Raw genomic sequence first — 20734 nt, 5'->3', positions numbered from 1 at the left:
CCTGTTAATATAAGCTAAAATAACATCCACAATCTATTAAAGTGTGTTTAGATACCATTTATTTGTCGAAAACTGAAAATTTATTACTAAAAACATTGTAACAAAATATTTTTTAAAAAGAAAAATAATTTTCACTTGCAACTGTTCACGCAATTTTGTATTTTGACTGTTTTATAAACAGTACTATGGGACCCATCAAAAAACGCAAGCGAAGCTTCAACGCAAAGGCATTGCCAAACAAATGCACATTAATAAAAGTTAGTAAAGAGAGGAGAAAAATTATTAAATATTCGAATCAGGTTATCTACAAAAGGAGATTCGGCTGTACCGAGCTACATCCTCATGAGAAAAAGTCATTTTAAAATAATAAAAAACCTTGTTAATTCGATCATTTCAGCTCAATCTTTACCCACCTCCTTGTCTGACGAGTGCTGCTCGTCGATCGTTCTCTCTTCACCCATCACCGCCGGTAAATCGTACACCCATCACCGGCAGTGACTTTGTCGGGCAAATGGTGTTTTTGCTTTTATTTCTACATATATATTTTTATGGTTTTCGTATTTTCTCGCTTTTGGGTAAAAAATATTTCGGATCTGGGAAGTTACTTTGTGTTTGAAGTCTGTAGGTGTTTTGTGTCTATTTGGGCTTCTGAAATTCAGATCTACAGGAAAACTCTCTTTTTTTTGGTCAGTGCCCTCTCTTGCCACGTGTTTGTTGCAGTTTCATCTTGGCTCCTGTATTTAATCTGTATAAATCTCTTCCAATTTTCATTTCTTGACATTTTTCTTTCTCATCCTTCGTTTAGATCTTCTCCACTGTTTGCGTATAATTTGCAATGGCATCTTTGACCAATCAAGCGCAGTCATCTTCCTCTTCCTCTTTCACCCGTCGCCAGTACGATGTCTTCTTGAGTTTTAGAGGCGAAGATATTCGCTTTGGTTTTACAAGTCACTTGTATCAAGCCTTGTGTCAAGAAGGTCTTAACACTTTTATTGATAATGGCCTCCAATTGGGAGAAGAAATTCCTGCAGAACTTCTCAAAGTCATCGAGGACTCAACAATTTTGATAATTGTATTTTCTAAAAACTATGCATTTTCCAGCTGGTGCTTGGATGAACTTGTCAAGTTTATTGAGTGCCTGAAGAATGATAAGGTGGTGTTACCAATTTTTTACAAAGTGAATCCATCAGATGTACTTTATCAAAAGGGAAAGTTCGGAGAAGCATTGGCTAAACATGAAATAAAATTCAGGGATATCAAAAAGGTGCAAAGATGGAAGCACGCTCTGAAAGAAGCAGGCAGTCTTTTTGGTTTCCATTACAAGGAGGACGGGTATGTATTTAAAGACTATTCTTGTGCTTTTTTGATTTTTAATGGTTTGTTATGACCTCAAAATTTACTTTTTAACAACTACCACTAATTTTTCAGGGTTATTCTTATTATTTTTATTTTTTTGGGTGGGGAACATGAGAGTATTATTATAATTATTATTTTTCTCAAATATATCGTCTAACAAGGTAGTTTTTTTTTATTTAAATTTTTTATAATTTTTATAATAATTATTATTATTTTGACAAGTAACGATAAAATTTTATTGAAAGAAAATAAACCCAATTACACTGGGGTGTACTTAGGAAGGAATACAGTCAAATTACAATGTTCCAACATATCTAAGAAAGTGTAACAGAGAATAGAAAATAAAAAAGGATTTAATTTGAAGGATATATGGTTCTTATTTCTCAAAACTCCTAGCATTCCGTTCCCTCCAAACTCCAAAAGCACCACATGATGCAAGGCGGCACAACCCTCCGAAAAGCTATGTTATGATGTTTGCCAAAGGCACCCTACCATGCAGCAAACATATTGGTGACCCTCAGTGGCACAACCTATTGGAGTCCAAACAAGCAACGCACCATTGTCCACATCTCACAAGCTATAGGGCAATAGAGAAGAAGAAGATCTACTGATTCCCCACTCCTTTTACACATACAACACCAATCCAACATGATAATCTCTTTTTTCCAGAGGTTATCTATAGTTAAAATCTTCATTAAGGCAACTGTCCAAGAAAAGAAGGCAACCCTAGGAGGAACCTTTGAACACCACAATACCTTCCAAGGGAACACCATATCGTTAGGCTATATTGGCATGATAATATCCTCGCACCTCAAAACCTTGATTCCTGGTTGGTTTCGAACAAAGATTATCAAAGTTAGAAAATCCAAAATCATATCGTCTAACTACCTTATTGTCTAATAAGGCAGTTAGCTACAGGTCAATGGTAGAAATAGAATAATTTAGCATCACATTATCTTACCAATTAATGAGGATTTTTCCCCATATGTTATTTAGAAAATATTCATAAATTTACTTAATAATTTCGTTCAAGTATGAGAAATGGGGTTTTGTATCCTTGCTAATTGGGATTTCCATGCAATTACATGACTCTTACCTTAATTAACAATACTTTGGATGTAATGCACAAATTTAACTTCTTGAATTTAGTTCATCCTTATTATTTTCTAATCTAACTCGTTGCATGTTTTTAATGCTTTGTAATTGGCAGTTGCACCGAGTACAAATTTATTCAAGGAATTCTTGAATTTATTGGAAGAACTATAACAAAACAGATGCCATTATTTTCTGCTAAATACCTTGTTGGAATAGATTCTCATGTAGAGGCCATAAAATCGCTTTTAGATATCGAGTCAAATGATGCTCGCATGGTAGTGATCTATGGCTCTGCTGGAATAGGTAAAACAACAATTGCAAAGGCTGTTTATAAAAACATTTTCAAGCATTTTGAACAAAGCAGCTTTCTTGAGAATGTTAGCAAAAAGTCACAGACAAACGGTGTGATCCAACTTCAAGAGACACTACTATTTGAGATCTTAGGAGATAGCAACTTAAAGATTCACAATGTATCTAAAGGAATCACTATGATAAAGGAAGTTCTTTCCCATAGAAAGATTCTTTTAATTCTGGATGATGTAGATAAATTGGATCAAATAGAAAAATTGCTTGGAAAATGTGATTGGTTTGCTTCTGGAACTAGAATCATTATAACAACAAGAGACAAATACTTGTTAGATTCTCTTGTCAATGTTGATTTAAGGTATAAGGTTAAGGAATTAGATCACTGCAGAGCTCTTGAACTCTTTAGTTGGCATGCCTTCCTAAGAGACACACCCAAGGAAGATTATTTGGAACTTTCAGAACAAGTTATGGTTTATGCTAAAGGCCATCCATTAGCTCTAACAATAATGGGTGCTAGTTTTTGTGGAAGAACTAAACAAGAATGGGAAAATGCCTTCGATAAGTATAAAAGGATTCCTAAACTAGAAATTCAAGAAATATTGAAATTAAGTTTTGAAGCATTGGATACAAATGAACGGAAGATTTTCCTCCAGGTCGCATGTTCCTTGAATGGAATGAAGAAGGTTACTGTTGAAGATATACTCAAAACTGTAGGTTTAGATACTGTTGATGGTATTCAAAAACTTATTGATAAATGTCTCATTACTGTTGATCAATTTGGCACATTGTGGATGCATAACCTTTTACAACAAATGGGTCAAGAAATTGTTCAACAAGAATCACAACAAATGCTCAAGGATTGTAGTAGGGTATTAATAAAAGATACAGTAAGTTCTCCTCATTTAACTTATTTTTTTTCTTTCTCTTTTCGTTGGACAAACGTCATGATTTTTTTTTTCTTTTAGTATGCAAGAAAATTTAAGTTATCAGTATGGCTTTGAGATTAGGATTACTTATGCTTGTGGGTGAATTTTATTGTTCTATGTGATTCACTTAATGCTTTGTCTAACTAGGAGTTAAAATAGATGGAAAGGATAATTGCGTAGAATGAGAAATCCCAAGACAATCTCCAATGATATTGGTTCCTTATTCTTTAGAACATTTGAATCTAAGTGAAAATAATTTTGTTTGCCTTCTAAAGCATCATTCAACTACAGAATTTGAAAAACATAATGTTGAATTATAGTACAAGACAATCATTGCCAAAGTTTCCATTGAATATTAAAGGGAAATGCTAATGAATGTCTTTAGGACACTGGTTAATAATCTATTTAAAGAAAGTTTTTATGGGAAAAAAAAAGTAATATTTTGACAGTTTTTTCCATTTCCCATAAAAGTGGTGTTAAAACTTTCTTAAAATAGATTGCTAACCATTGTCCTAAGGGCACCCGTTAGCATGACCCAATATTAAATACATTAATGTAGTGGAACCATCACTCTATCTTGGGATTAATGATAGAAAGTTAAAGGCTTGAGGAAAAGGGGTTTTAAGTGGAGTTGTGACGTTCTTTTGTGTTAGAACTCATTTTCCTTTTTCTTGTGTGTGTGTTTGTTTCTGAAAAAAAAAAAAAAAAAAAGTCATATTAGTCCGTTAAGGCTAATTAAATTGCATGGACATTTTTTTATTATTATACAAGATAGAATTCTACTCTAACTTAATTTGTATGTAAATGTATGTGAAGCTTCCTCTTAGAGACAGGAATCCCGACCCTTACCTTCCACCCCACAAGCGCTCGTATTTATGGAGTGACAGCGACTCATACTTAAGGAGTGACCACGGTGCGCGGTGTGGACGTTGTCTATCTCCTCTCAAAATGTACCAAAGTGACATTAAGGTACATTATTTCTTTAAATTTATATTAATTTTCTTTTGTTATTGTTTTTTAAAATCTAAATTTAAACAGAGAGACAAGGATGCCTCTTGGGTCAGTGCGCACTATGTTATAAAAGGAAACAGACCTTTGTTTCTTGATCGAAGTAGAGAGAGAAAGATGGCGAATTTGTCGCTGGAATCATTGCCTTTGGGGTTCAGATTTAGCCCAACAGACGAGGAACTCATAAACCACTACTTGAGGCTGAAGAACGAGAGTCATGATTCCGGGGTCCAGGTCATTGCCGAAGTCGACTTTTATGAATTTGATCCCTGGGAATTGCCTGGTACTCTCTTTTTTTTCCCGACTTAGTCTATGTTTCTCCGAATATTTATCTTCCTCGGTTCTTTTTAAAGATATTTGGTGCCTTTTGGGATTAAATTCAGATTTGTCAGCTATAAAGTCGAGCAATGAGCAGTGGTTCTTCTTCTGCAAGCTCAAGATTGCCTCTCATTTTAATAGGGCAACTAAATCCGGCTACTGGAAAGCCACAGGTAAGGAGCGCCACATCACGTCCAGGAAGTGGGGGCCCAGTAATTCCAGCTTGATTGGTATTAAGAAGACCTTAGTTTACCACACAGGTCATGATCCCAAGGGCAAGCGCAGCAATTGGGTTGTGCACGAGTATCATGACATTGCTACTCGCCAGGTATGCTTTCTCGAGAAACAAAATTTTTCTTTGGAGGGTCAAGAGATAGCATGAAATGCAATTGAATGAAACTCAATTCACACGTGTGTAATATTTTCCTCCTTTTCATTAATTGAAAGCTAACAAAAGGGTCGATTCAGACAATTACCAATGTTCAAGGAGATGTTTTCGCATTTTTTTTCCCATCTTTTGCACTTACAACATGCAACGTAGCCTATTGGTTTAGAGAAATCCTATGTTTACAACATTTTAACAGCCACAATTAATGATAATGCATTGTCTTTCTTCTCTATATATATATATATATATATATATATATATATATATATATATATATATATATTTTTTTTTTTTTCACTACAAATCTTATATAGTAGGTTGTTACTTGGCTGTTACTAATGATAAGAAAATAATTTCAATGTTAAATTTAAATTAAAAATCTGTAACAACCTGCCAACTAGGATTTGTTATGAAAATGTTATGGACGTAGCCCTTGTTTAAGAATGAAGTAGCCTGTTTTCAAAAAAGAAAAAGAAAAAGAAAGAATGAAGTAGCCTTAGAAAATAAATAATTAAGGCATTTATACTCTCCAATTATATGAATTTTCTTTGTAAAATATATCAAGGCACATTAACAACCTATAAATGTATAGGAATGAGTATTAGGTTAGGGGAATTTAGGGATGGTCATGGATTGGGTTTGGGTTTGGGTTTGGGTCTGGTTTACCCAAACTCAATCCAAATATTTTACCCTTAGATATCTAATATTAATGCCATATCAGTACCCGGATTATTTACCCATTTATCCATACCCAACTTGAACTTGATTTTTTGGGCTTTTAATTTTTTTTTTTCAGTGATGAAATTTTAAATTGTCAAAAAAAAATCTCTATTGGAAAATTTTTAATGGTTGTGACTAAAACATCTATTTCTTTTTTAGAGAAATGATTAAAAATATAAAATCTATTTCTAGAACTCTATGAGAACTCCTACTAATATGGAAATTTTCCTTATAAAATATATCCTTAATATTACTATGAGAAAACTTATCAAAAATCACTAATTGATTGGAAATCAATAATCATGAAAAGTCCTTAATATTACTAAGAAGACTTGTGATTTCTTATTAATCACTATTTGGCTTAGTATCCGTTTGGATACTGATGATAATCCCAACGTTCTGCATTTTGGCTTTTTTTTTTAGAAATGCGTTTCAGCTTTTTAGTAAGTCTCATGCACTGTTCACGGGACTTACAAACCTCTTTTTTCAGCAAAATTTTCATTAAAAATGGATCTTACAGTACTATTCACACATTTAAAAATGATTTTGCTACAGTATTTTCAGTTTTCAGCAAAATAAGCGGTATCCAAACAGACCCTTAGTTAGATTTTTTCCCCAAAACATTGGTGACATTTTTAAACTATCAACTAATAAATTTCCTTATTAGACATTTTCAAATTTACTACTTTAGCCTTGTTAAAAATGATTCTGAAATGATATTATGGTATGTACAAAGATAATCAATTTGTGATTCATACTAAGAAAAATGAAGTAATATGTGCTTGTTTAACATATCATACTAAGAATCATGATATAAATGATTTGACTTTACAAAGAAGGAACAATTAGCGACCACTTAAATGGTGTTTTAAATGTTAATAATAAATTTTCTTTTTATCTAATGTAATTGAAGATTACTTACAGCTATTGTTTTTAGCTGAAAACCAAATTGAGAAAGGGAAGTTTTTAATTAAGGATGGAACAATTAGGAGAGTAATTAATTTGATCTCATTCCATTTTATAGTATTATGATTTTTTGTGGATAAAGTATAGTATTATTAAAATGGTCTCACATAGGAGTACATAATGAAGAATTAATTTAAAAATTATATAAAAGGAGATGGTTTTGATACATAAAAGAAACAAATCATAAGAATATCCTTACCATTAATTTAGATATTCATTTTATAGTATTACTAGCCTTATCACACGTGCAAAACACGTGCGATGAGGCTTTGATTTTTATTTTTAGTCTAGTGTCATAATTTTTTTTTTTTTTTAATTTTGGATAAATTTTTTTTGAAGATATGGATTAGTAGGAAAGTAAGCTATTTTGTAGGCATTTTAAGTGGAATTGGAGATATCTTTTTACCGGGTTGTTTTCAAGTTTTCCTGTTAAACATAAGGTTTAGGGGTATTTCTGAACCACATAAAAGTCCAATCCAAAGAGCTTATTGATAGTAGAGATGAATCTTTTTTTGTTAAATATATAAGTTTGTGTAATTTTTGTTTTTTTTATAATTTTTTTTTGTGTAAAATTAAAAAAGTTTGAATTAATCTTGATAATAAATGCATTTTGGCAGTAATTATTGAAGTTATACATTCCTTTTCTTATTCCTTTTCTTAATACTTTTTTTCACTTTACAATATTGTCATCATTAATATTGTACTCAATCAATATTAATATTGTAAGGACAATTTGCACCCGAACTTAACAGTGTGAAGGGAACATGCCCAAAAAGCCCAATACAATGAAATTTGTAAAGAGTGAGCTTGAAATCTAAGTTCTATAGATACTAGATAACAAAAATGATGGGCTAGATCCCCAATTCACATGCAACGAATTGTTTATGTAACACAAATTCTCCTCGAACGTATGCCGATGACGATTTGTATTGCTCTTCCTTGTTCTCAAGATAGATTACAATTAAGGGTGGTGTGTACATTGTTTCTCCCTTTCTTCCCTAATACCCTTTCTCGAATGCCTTTCTTTTTCTTTTATATCATTATTCTTCTTTCCTCTATCTTCCACCGTCCTCTTGAAGTCTTCAAACAATAACTGTAAGGCTGACAGCCAGAGAGGTAGATGCAGAGTCTTTAATACGGTGGTAATAGCTTTCTATAAGATATTTCTCATTTGTTGTTCCTCTTTGTGCTCTTGTGGAATACATCTTCATCCATGAGACCTTTTAGAATATCATTCTTATCACCATGCTGTATCATTTGACCTTCACTTCACTTAGCCGAGGAGTTGTCTTTCCTCGGACTATTCCCATCAGCCTCTTTCGTAGTAGTTTACTTATTGGCTTTTAAGTTTGGTACCGTTACTTCCAATAAACCCTCCTCGGACATATTAATTCCCTCGAATCAGGCCCAAGGCCCAAGAACAAGTCCTGGGCCTTTTGCCCTCACAAATATAAATCTCAATATATATAGAAGATGCAATTCAAATTTAAAAATCTGGTCAACTAGCAATTAAATAATGAATAATAATAATAATAATAATATACATTGGGTTAAAGTGTTAAATTAGTGCTATATTTCTATATGTTCTTAAAGCAAAAATCACCAGCTAAAATGGAGGACCACTTATTAACTAACAACCATATTAGATGCTATAATAGAGGAGCCAACAACAAAAGACTAAACACCTGTGCTATGTATCCAAGAGTTAGGCCCTTTTGGATATACACTATTGTAAGTTTCTTTAAAAAATCTTTTACCCTCTTCCCGTGTGTGTTAAAAAATACTTAGTATTCGCAAAAAAAAAAAAAAAAAAAAAATCCTTACAAATCTTTGAATAATTAAAAAAAAATCACCTAACATGAATGCAAAAAATCCACCCAAGTAAATCCATGAAATACTGAAAGAACTAATCAGCTAACGTTTTTTTTTTTTTTTTTTTTTTTAAATGTGAGTTGGGTTCGGGTAATTTTCAAACCCGACCCAGAAATTTTGGAGAGTATCCAAACCCTACTCAATTACCTTATACCCATGATGAGTCGGGTATTACCCGAAACTTTCAGGCCGGGTACGACAGGGTATCCATTACCCAATGGATTTGGCCATCCCCAGATATATTTGGGGAGTTGTCTCCTCTAAAATGTAAGACTAGCTTTGAAGGCTATAGTGGGCACATCTTGGCATGTAAAATGAGTGGATAGTCTATATACAAAAAAACTGTGCTCCCAACATATATTTTTTAATTCATCCGTTGGCTCATTGATGTTTTTCCGTAAGAACCATTTCATGCTTTAACAAAGCATATACAGTTTCATCACACATACACATGCAGAAATATTTGGAAAATTGCCTAATTTGGTCTAGAAAGCTTTCAAATAAATTGGGGAGAAGTACATCTTTAGGAAAATTAAAATCATGTATTTTTTTAGAGAGAGAGAGAGAGAGAGAGAGAGAGAGAGGATGGTTTCTTCTTGTCTTTATCTCTTCATTTTCTGTTGCTACTCTTCGTGACTGTGCTTGGTTTGTTTGAGTAACGAGACTCTGCACCTCATACGAGTGGCTCATTCTACCTTTAAAGTGTGCCCTGCACTTTATATGATCCATATCTGTTAGGCTAAGAGAGTTTTAGTGTGACTAGTTCTAGGGAAGGCAAATAAGTCAACGAAAGGGCTAAATTAGGACGTTAAAAGGGGTGATGATTTTGACGTAAACAAAAAAAAGGAAGAGCTTGTTTGTTATGTTTTCTTGCCTCTTTTCTCTCTACTTTCTCCCTCTTTCTCTTTCCTTAGTAGTTGTCTGGTTATTATCTTGTCACTTTATAATCATTTCATCTAACTACATTTGTAAAATAACCGTATGCTTGCCAGCTTGCATCAACAATGTTATACTTGTCTGCATATCAATATACTATAAGTCTATTACATATTTTTTCATGGTTAGTTACTCAAAAGCTTTCATTCTTTCTAGAAATTATGGGCGTCATATATGCTCAGATTGAGTGACATTCTTAGCATTTATCTCTTGAATTATTACATATCAATGTTTAGTATGATGTACCTTTAGAACACTTTCTGTGTACTTGTTTCCTTCTTAGTATCTAATAAAGTTATTAAGAAATGCTGTCCACAACATTACTTTAAAAAAATTATTACATTCCCATTTTACCTTTTACAGGATGGCTTTATTCTTTGTCGTTTGCTTAATTACTTGCACCCGACATCACACAGGATTGGCTCCTTCATGTCTGAAGAAACAAGTTTAGATAAGCGAGATTGGAGTAGATCCAGAGGTATGAACTATGAACCAATGGTTGGTTGATAAGTTAGACTGCATTTTTTTTTGAGGAAAGATAAGTTAGACTACATTTGCCAAAATCTAGAAAACATTTGGCAAGAAAAGTTCTCTTCGAGTGACATTTTTACCATCTTACGCTCTGTCATACATATCTTAAATCACATTAATATACTAGGAGGTAAACTTTTTCCCCCAAAACACCACATTACCTTTTTAGTTATCTTATAATATCTTTTCTCTCTTTTTTTGCAGCAAACATTCTGTCAGGTCTCCAAGCTTCTTGCTCCCACCTGATGCACCTAAGCCCTCTAAGTTTCTTGCCCCAACAAGGTTAAGCCTAACTATGTCTTTTATAGCTTTCTGGATCTCGCAATAAGCCCATTGCATCAACCAAATGAATTAGTCCTCTTTGAACTGCTTCCTAAGCACCAAATAACCTTTTCACTAATATGAGTATGGTGAGGTAAGGATTTGGCTAAGTATTCTCTCAAGGGTATGACAATGGAAAGGGTGAGAGTAGAGAAATTTAGAGAATCAAATGTCTAATATTGTGGATGAGTCAATCTTGTTTTTCTCTAGGGTTTATCTATCCAAATTCTCTCTGGAAGCTCTCTACATTTCATGGGTATAAAGGTATTTATAGTAGGGTATGAGATGGAATGTGAAAAGTCACTTTTCTGCAAAACAAGTGGTTTTGGCGAGTGACTAGCGACTGGAATGAGTCGCGAGTTCCAGTCGCCAGATAACTGAAAGGTCCAGACTGTACTTTTTGTCCTATAGTGCTCCAGCTATTGTGACCCTTTAACTTCCTGCTTGCTTCACATGTGTGGCACTTTAGCTAGTCATCAGTTGCGAGTCACTCGCGAGTTCCAGTCACGAGAATGCTCTTAATTGCACACATACTTGAATTCTTCACACTCTCTCACAGATAACCCTTACATGATTCCCACCTAAATACAAAACATCTAATTACTGAATTACAAGCAAATTTGGCGCGGAATAAAGCCAACATATGGTTGAATAAATTCAACCTTACAAGCTCCATCTTCTTTCTTCAGCTTTTCATTTGCAACCAGGGGTAGGAACAAATTTGCAACTAAGCATCTTGAATTTGTCGAAAATGTTTTCAGCATGTTTCTTTTGAGAAATGAAGATCCTATATTTTGTTTGAGGCATTTCAATTCCCAAAAACCAATGTAGTAGCCCCAAATCACTCATCTAGTAAGTTTTCTTCATGTCTTTCTTGAAATCTTGGAGCATCTTTTCATCATTACTGGTGAAGATTAAGTCATCAACATAAACAGAAACAATGAGAATACGGATTGCCTTCTTCATGACGTAAAGTGTAGGCTCACTTTTGCTTATTTCAAACCATTTTGAGGTGAACTATTAATTAATTTCACTGTAACATGCTCAAGGAGCTTGCTTTTATCCCCCTTGTCTTCTTCCCCTTTCACCAAAAATCCTTGGGTTTGCTCAACATATATATATATATATATCTTCATTCAAGACTACAATAGTTTCTGTTGTCTCTTCTCTTTGATTTTGTTTGTTTTCATTTCAAGTGCAGTGGTTTTACTATAGTAAACACTGTACTTTTCTAATCAATAAAATTTCGATTATCTATCAATAAAAAATTATTGTTTTTATAGTTTCGAGTCCTGAAACAGGAGCAAAGGTTTCAAAGAAATCAGTTCCTGGCTTTTGAGTAAATCCTCTTGCCACAAGCCTTGCTTTATGTTTTTGAATACTCCCATTTGAGTTGAGCTTGGTCTTGTAAATCCATTTTACTCCAATGACATCACGTTCTTTTGGACGATCATCAAGCTCCCATTTTTTATTTTTCACTATCATGCCAAGCTCCTCTTTCATTGCCTCCATCTACACTCCTTGTTTCTCAGCTTCTTCAAAACTTTCCGGTTCCATTACAGAATAATTACATGACTCGTATATTTCACTCAACCTTCGCATCCTTCTTGAGGAGTTTCTGGCGAAGATACTTCTTCTCTGGAATTTGAACTCTTCTCTGGAATTTGAACTTGATGGAGCCATCGGTGACTGTGGAGAAGCTTCTTCATATTGTACTGCTGGAATACTTTCTTGCACTTCAATCACAAAGGCATTTTCCGGCACCTTATTCTCTTTCAATCCCCAGAAGCCTTCTCATAAAAAAAAAAAAAAAAAAAATCTTGGCTAATGATTATTTTTTTACTTTCAAAATTATAAAGTCTATATCATTTTGTCATTGAACTGTATCCAACAAGTATGCATTTTTCACTTTTATTATAAAATTTAGTTCTTTTTTTCTTGAGGGATATGAAAATAACAAATATTTCCAAAAATTCTGAAGTGCCTTACAAATGGCTTGATTCCACTCCATGTTTCAACTGGAGTTTTGCTCCTCACTTCCTTTGTTGGACATCTATTGAGAATGTACACGGCTGAGTGAAAAATTCTTTGGCAAGACTTTCTCATTGAGAATCAATCTTGTCATTTCCACAGTAGTCCTGTTTTTTCGTTCAGCAACTTCATTCTATTGTGGACTGTATCCAGCAGTTAGCTGCTTCCAAATTCCTTCATCTTTGCAAAATTCTTCAAACTGTTCTGAGTGTGCTTGCCTATCATTATGAATAATCTTGATACTGCTGCCACTTTGCTCTTCTACAAACACTTTAAATCTCTTGAAAACTAGAAAGGTTTCTGATTTCTTCTTCAGAAATGCACACAGGTCATTCTCGAATAATCATCCATGCAGGTCTGAAAACACCCATGCTGGCTGAGAGAAGGAGTTCTTGTTTTTCCACATGTCGGTATGAATGAGATCTAATGGCTCCTTCACTCTCTAATAGCTTTGTTTAATGAAGGGCCATTGATGTTGCTTTCCTATTATTCATTCTTCACAAATTGACTTCTATCTTTGGTAGTCCATTCACCATTTTTTTTTCTTCAGCAGCTTCAGCCCATGAAAATTAAGACGACAAAATCTTTTGTGCCAGAACTATCCTTCAAAACTTCAGCTTGACATTAGCAATCACAAGATCTAGTTCCTGTTATCATCATAGATAGTGCAGCCACCATCATCAGCTGCCTTTTGTTTCAGATCAGGGACAAAAAAATATCACAAACATTTTTTTTTTTCCTTTCTTTGTCTATACAGAAACACTTCCTCTTCCCTTGCTGTTGCAATTGTTCCATTACCCATGTATACCTTAGACGTAACTGAAGTGTCCATATCAAGAAATCTTCTTTCATTTCCTGGGATGTGATAACTACAGCCACTATCAAGGTGCCAAATTCTGCTTTCTTCTTCGATGGATGAATGACAAGCAAAAAATAGTTTTCCTTCTTCGGCATCCTTGTTCTCTGCGAAATTTGCTTGGTTATTAGCCTTGAACCTGCAAAATTTCTCAATATGGCCAAACTTTTTGTAGTGATGGCATTGGGACTTTCCACTGAACCAACACTTTGAAGTTGCATGATTTGTCTTACAAATTTTACAAGGAGGTTTGGAGTCGGAGGCAGTACTTTTGTCAATTTTGTCATCTTCCATCTTGCTGGAATCAATTTTCTTTTATCTTCTTTGATTGTCATCTTTTGCTCCTCTCTTGAATTGCCCTTCTTGAATGATCTCTGCGATTGGACAGCATGCCTAAATCTTCCTTGCTCACGAGACTCTATAGGGCCCATCAGTTGTTCAACAGTATAGTAGCAAGATCCTTGGATTCTTCAATTGCAAGCTTAACAATCTTCTGATCTGAAATTTCTTCTCCATAGTTTTCATATGATTAACAATCTCAATGACTCTATAAAAATAATCTTTTATGGATTCAGATTCCTTCATCTTCAGATTTTCAAGTTCTCCAAGGATTGAAATTTTACCGTTATTGCCTTGCTATCACCTTGAAACTCTCGCAGCAGACTTTCCCTCCCAAGCTTGCTTTGCTGTTGTGGCTCTAATAATTCTTGGAAAAACAGTGGAAGAGACTCCATTTTTCAGCTTTGAGAGAGCTTTGGCATACATCATTCTATTCACTTCAAGTGACTCCTTTTCTGCCTCTGAAAGTTGATTCTCATCAGCAGGTTTATTGAAACCTTTGTCAACAATGTTCCACAGCCCTTCTGACAAGAGCAATGTGTCCATTTTAACCTTCGAAAATTTGTAAATTTCTCCTTCAAATATTGGAATAACAGAGAGTGAAACACTAGAACTTTGTCCAGTAAAAGACGTCATCTTCTAGTTTAAATTGTCCTTCTATGACTGCTGAAATTGCCCAAATAAGATTGTCAAACGTGGCTCTGATTCCACTTGTTGGTTTGGAATAAATGTTATGTTGGAGTTGGTTTTGATAAGTTTTAGGAAAATATATATTTGGTTGAGTTGTTACTGCAGAGCTCAATAATTGGAAATGCAGATAATTCACTGTGAATCCTTTTTCTATTTAGCTGCTTCTGGGATCATAATTTTACGTTGGTTTGTCTTTGACCTTAGTTGTCCAATTTATGAGATTGGAATTGCCTGTGTGAAAGATGAAATGCTAAGAATTATGCAGGTTGAGGAAATTTAGTTAGCACCTTAGTGATGAAAAAAATTGGCTTAAACAGAAATTTATCTGTTGGTAATATTTTCCACTGCGTGGATTTTGTTTTCTTTTAAAATAAATTTTTATGTTATTTTTGGCGATTGTTTTGTTCTCTTGGAGGAGGATAATTACTTTATTTGACTTCTATTTATCAAGTTCCATTATTTTTATTTTATAAATTGAAAATAATCAATTTAGGTTTACTTGGTGAACATCATATTTACTTACTGTATATCTTTGTGAATCTTAGTTAATTTTTTATTGCAAAATCTGTGACAGATCTGGATTTGACTGACATACCTGAAAGCTTCTTTGCGGAAGAAGAAAATGAAAAACAAATACTGTTACCGCCTCAAGGAATGGTGTTTGACACTGAAGCAGTTGAGATGACGTCTAACTCAAGTAAACAAACAAAATCTGAGATTGAAGATATTGAAAATGAAGCTTCACAAAGATGGCCAGAGGGTATACAGGTTGAGGAAATGCAACAAGAAGCAATAAGTACTTTGAAACCTCAAGGAGTGTTTGATGTTGAAGCAGTTAAGATGCCTGAATCTAGTGGACAAATGAAATTTCAGATTGCAGACAAAGAGATGGAGCCTGAAGCAGATCAACCTCAGGAAGCTCTACAATTTCTGATGCAGGTCGGTTTAAGATTAACTGAGCCACCAAAGGATGAGGATTGGGAAAATGCCAATGAGATTTACTTGATGGACAATGAGTTGTCTGTTTTACCAGAGAATCCAAGGTGTCCCAAGTTGTTAGCACTGTTCCTTCAAAGAAACTACAAATTGCGATTGATTCCTCCCACATTTTTTGATTACATGCCTGCTCTTCAAATCCTGAACTTATCCGGGACTAATATCAAGTCTTTGCCCAATTCCATTGTCAGATTGGTCAGTCTAAAAAGACTCTTTCTAAATGATTGTCATTGTTTCATGGTGTTGTCGCCCGAAATTGGAGAACTCAAGCAGCTTGAGGTTCTTAGTCTTGAAGGGACAGAGATTATGGATTTACCTCTGGATATTAAGAAGTTAACTAATTTGACATGCTTGGAAGTTTCATTTTGTGAATTTCAGAGTAACTGTAGGCAAGCCATGCAATTAAATGCAGTAGTGCCTTCTGGGGTAATTTCTGTCCTGTCTCAGTTAGAGGAGTTGAGCATTGATGTGGATCCAGGTGATGAGCGGTGGGATGCGTGTGTGGAAGATATTGTTAATGAAGTATGCACCTTAAAGAGCTTGTACTCTCTTAAATTCTATTTCCAGGGGGTGGAACTTTTAAGTTGCATTCAGTGGAATATCCCATCGCTGTTATATTTCAGATTTACTGTTGGCCGTCATGTCAAGCGCATTATGTCTGGAGTCCCACGTGATGTTGAGTTTGAATTGGAACGATGGGATAGATGCTTGAAATACATAAACGGTGTGGATGTCCCTAGAGATATAAAGAAGGTACTCCAACATGCCACGGCTTTTTTCTTGGACAGGCATGCAACTGTTAAGAAGCTATCCAATTTTGGGATTCAAAATATGGAGAAACTAAAATGCTTAGTCATGGGGGAATGTAGTGAGGTTCAAGTGATTATAGATGAAGCAGATGGTTATGAAGAAGATGATAGTGATGAAATAGTATCTGAATCATATGGTACTGAAAAAATTGTTCTTGGTTCACTTGAATACATGTATGTATTTTATATGGAGAGTTTAAGGAGCATGTGGGAGGGGGCCGGGCCACTACAGCCGGAGTCTTTAGTTTGTCTCAAGTCCTTGACATTGTGCACGTGTCCCCAATTGACCACTATTTTCACACCAGGGTTGCTTGCTAACCTGTGCAACTTAGAAGAGCTTAAAGTTGATGACTGCCCCTCCATCAAAAGCATAGTAAGCCATGATATAACTGCTGAGCATAAAATCTCTTATTTTCTCCCAGAATTGAAGAAGATTTCACTTCATTACATGCCTGAATTAGTTAGCATCTCTAATGGTTTACACATTGCTCCAAAATTGGAATGGTTGAGTTTTTATGCTTGCCCAAATCTTAAGAACCCTTTAGTTGGGGAAGTATCTAGTCAGTGTTTGAAGAAGATCAAGGGTGAGACGAGTTGGTGGGAAGCACTGGAGTGGAGCAATGGTCATCCAGGTTATTTGGATGAAATTTTTGTTCCAATTGACATATGGGATTGCTGAGCACCTGAAATGTTCCCTAATAAAAAATTAGTCTGTGCATTGCCTTAGGCAAACTCAATGTTTCAATGTCAATGATAATGTGTGAAAACTGAGGCATCCTTAGACCACTTTCTGTTTGCTATTCTTATACCCTTGTAGCTGCTATGGCGATGAGACCTTACTTACATTGTATATAGCCCTTCTAGTCTGATGTATCTTTCTCATGCTGCTGTTGGGGCTTTTTTCCAACAGACATTTGTAAAAAAAAAATGAAAAAAAAAGATTAATGTGTTTTTAGATTTCTGATACTCCAAACGCAAAATGCTTATGAAATCCGAGCTCATGAACATGTGGGGAAAGTCCATTCTGGAATCCTACAAAGTTGGATACGTAAAGCTCTAGACTAATGTAGTCCATTAGCGTTGGTTGTCTGTCTGTAATTGTGAGCCCTTCATTTTTTATTGGAACCAGAATTCTATCATGGTTAAATGGTCAAAACTGTTGTATGTGCTAATGGCCTAACATGAGTAATCTTTTCCGATCAATTTATTTAATGGATTATAAACGATTCTGTTGTTTTGTTTCACGGATGTTAGTTTCTTGGATGTTACAGGCCTTTTACCAAAAATTATCTTTGAATTCTATTGTCACATTTCTTTAGCTAGGTTGAAAGTCTATGCTGAGCTCAGAGCATTCCCGTCAGCCTAACTAAACTAACATTTAATCAACAAAAAAAAGCTCAACTCACCAAAATTTCAATACATCAATCTCAATATTTTGTCTCAAAAACTTAATAAACAACGTCCTCACATCTATGTGGAGTACTGTTTACTCAATACACCAAATAAAATTCTTAATTCACTTTGAGAATGATGGGTTAAAAAAATATATTTAAGGAAAAAGAAATAATATTAAAACAGAATAGTGATAAAGTATTAAAGTTGATGTAATTGTAGATTAGTTAAACCAATAATAGTGAGGTTTTTAGACTAAATTTGGCTGTGTATAATAAATTAGCTAAACTAATAAAAGTGAGTTTCTTATACTAGATTTGGCTAAAAGCCTACAGAGGCTGATGTGAATACTCAGAGAGAGAGAGAGAAATTTTTGCTATGATTCTCAACTTTTTATGGCTGATTTCATTTAATCATTTTGCTTCTTAACAAATTAGTAGTCCCAATTAAATTATTGGCTTTTTTAGCACGTTTAATTGTTTAAATGTTACACTTTTCTTATTAAAAAAAAAAAATTCACCTTCTGCTATCATATGATGCATAAAAATTGCTGCCCTGTGTAATGGAGTGTTTATGAGTCCTATCATCAGTATAGAAAATACTTTACATAAAATGGCCACCTTTGTAGATTTTTTAAATTTTTTTTTTTTTTTTAAAGAAGAACCTCAGTAGCTTAGTGGCCATTTATATGTCATGTTAGTATTTTATTTTATTTTTTCGTTCTTTTCTATCTCTCATTTTTCCAATTTCAATTTCGCTTGTAACCAAACAGACAACAAAATTAGAAAAAAAACCACTCACAGAAATTGTCACCCATCCATCTAGTTGTACGTATGGGCATCCAGTTCTTCCTCTTTAACGAACAAGGTTGTTGTGACCACACTTGCTAAAATTTCTCTCTCTCTCTCTCTCTCTCTCTCTCTCTCTCTCTCTCTCTCTCTCTCTCTCTCTCTCTCTCTCAGCATTCACATCAGCCTAAGTAGGTTTTTAGCTGAATTTAGTCTTAAAAACTCACTTTTTTTAGTTGAGCTAATATATTATTTACAGATAATTACATCAATCTCAGTACTCTATCTCTATTATGTTTTAATATTATTTCTTTTTCCTTAAATATATATTTTTCAACCCATCCTTCTCAATGTGTGCATAAAATATGATTCTTATTTGGTGTATTGAGTGAATAGTGCTCAATAGATGTATAGAGGATATTGTTTATTGTTAAAGTTTTTTAGACAAACACAGGTCAGCAGCATTTTTTTATGGAATTTGAGTTTTTGAAATTCAAGTTACAAGCAAAATTTGCTGAATAGTAGCTTTTTAGAAAAAAATTTGGTACATAGCATGTGTTTGAAACTATTTTGTAAGTTGGACTGTTTTTGGAACTCGAGTTTGGGCTGAAACTCAAGTTTGACAAACTAGAGTTCCAAGCACTATACATCAATATTGAATGGAACTTGAGTTTGACAAACTCGACTTCCAACCCAAACTCAAGTTCCAAAAACAATCTAACTTGCAAAATAGTTTCATCGGTGTGTTGGTTTCCTAAAATTTTTTTAAAATCATGTTATCTGGCAAATTTTGCCCTGTTACATGTAAAACTCAAGTTTTAAAAAGGTGGTAAATCATTAATTATTTATCAAACAGTGGTAGAACACTAATAATTTCAGTCAAAGATGGAATTTGGTCACTTTTTGCACTATGATCAATACCAAATATTTTGGAAATTCTTGGAATTTTGGAGACTCTTGTTTATCTTATGCATTTTGAAGGAATTGTGGAGACTTTAGTCAATCCTATGAAGGAATTGTGGAGACTCTAGTCAATCCATTACCAGAATGGCAGAATGATATGAAGCAGCCAAAAAATGTGAGTGCCCCTGTGCAAGCTTCAATAAAGGGCATGTTACCGCTTTACTAATAACATGAAAAGGCTTTTCTAGCTTCCTCTTGTATCTATTGAATTTGAAGGAATTGTGGAGATTTTGGTCAATCCTACCACATCTGTTGATTTTGAAGGGATTGTGGAGACTCTAGTCGATCTAATAGAATCTATTTATCAGTGCCAGAGTTTTGAAATACGTTTTTAAGAGTAAATTTATGAACTTCAGAGGATCCTTATTCCATGAAGTCTCACCTTATTAAGCAAATGCAGAGAAATATTAACATAATGTAACTCCAACATAAATTTCTTAAAATCTTTACATTTCAATGTTAAATAAGTGGTTTAATTTTTGGTCTCGATCATTCAATGAGACAAACATTCTTGGTAAACCTCATATATTATTTGAGACAAATAAATTTATAGGTCTTGACCATTTATTTTATTGTTGATAAGATGATCTTCGTAAATTCTTAAATGGAACTCAAGATTGATCATATATATATGTTAAAGCAACCCCAGTTTAATAATATTGGGGAGAGACCTTCGGGCCAGTTAAATCAAGCCTAACACCAACTGTTTCAATTTTCAAACAAAACACTAATGGCTCTGCGCTAGGCAACCTGAGGAGAGTTGGAGGAGATAGCATTATTAGGAACCACAATGGTGACTAGGTCAGTGGTTTTGCCCAATCAATTGGTATTGCCACTAGCATGGTTGCAGAACTGTGGGTGCTTAGAGATGGCCTAAATCTTTGCATTCAACTTCACCTCTCCTCAGTTGAAATTGAAATGGATGCTTCCTTGATTGTTAATTAGATAAATAGAGGAACCAACACCTCTAGATCCATATCTCCTATGGTTGATGATTGCAGGGCCCTTCTGAGGAGGAATGTAGGATCCCCCCAGAACCAAGTAAAGCATTACAGCTACAGGGAAGCAAATGGTGTGGTTGATGCTCTAGCAAGGAGTGTCACTAATCTTGGAGAAGACTTTGTTAT

General features: G+C 34.3%; 1 protein-coding gene across 1 annotated transcript; it reads left to right on the top strand.

Moving 5' to 3' along the window:
* Positions 1 to 341: 341 nt before the first annotated feature.
* LOC142622777 (uncharacterized) lies at positions 342 to 17428 on the top strand. The gene is made up of 9 exons (XM_075796311.1): positions 342 to 686; positions 806 to 1332; positions 2567 to 3644; positions 4500 to 4652; positions 4722 to 4974; positions 5075 to 5337; positions 10255 to 10369; positions 10627 to 10704; positions 15234 to 17428. The coding sequence occupies exons 2-9, from the start codon at positions 836 to 838 to the stop codon at positions 17141 to 17143; spliced, it is 4347 nt and encodes a 1448-aa protein (XP_075652426.1). The 5' UTR covers positions 342 to 686; positions 806 to 835; the 3' UTR covers positions 17144 to 17428.
* Positions 17429 to 20734: the final 3306 nt, after the last annotated feature.

This window comes from Castanea sativa, chromosome 1, assembly GCF_040712315.1.
Source record: "Castanea sativa cultivar Marrone di Chiusa Pesio chromosome 1, ASM4071231v1".
Taxonomy (NCBI): domain Eukaryota; kingdom Viridiplantae; phylum Streptophyta; class Magnoliopsida; order Fagales; family Fagaceae; genus Castanea; species Castanea sativa.
Note: the sequence above shows the minus strand (reverse complement) of the source record. Positions and strands in the feature narration are given on the sequence as shown.

Bases quoted from the DNA above. Each gene is read 5' to 3' on its own strand.
- LOC142622777 (XM_075796311.1), top strand. From the start codon at position 836: ATGGCATCTTTGACCAATCAAGCGCAGTCATCTTCCTCTTCCTCTTTC. The intron at 1,333-2,566 runs GTATGTATTTAA...TGTAATTGGCAG, and splicing joins TTCCATTACAAGGAGGACGG to TTGCACCGAGTACAAATTTA. The intron at 3,645-4,499 runs GTAAGTTCTCCT...ATGTATGTGAAG, and splicing joins GGGTATTAATAAAAGATACA to CTTCCTCTTAGAGACAGGAA.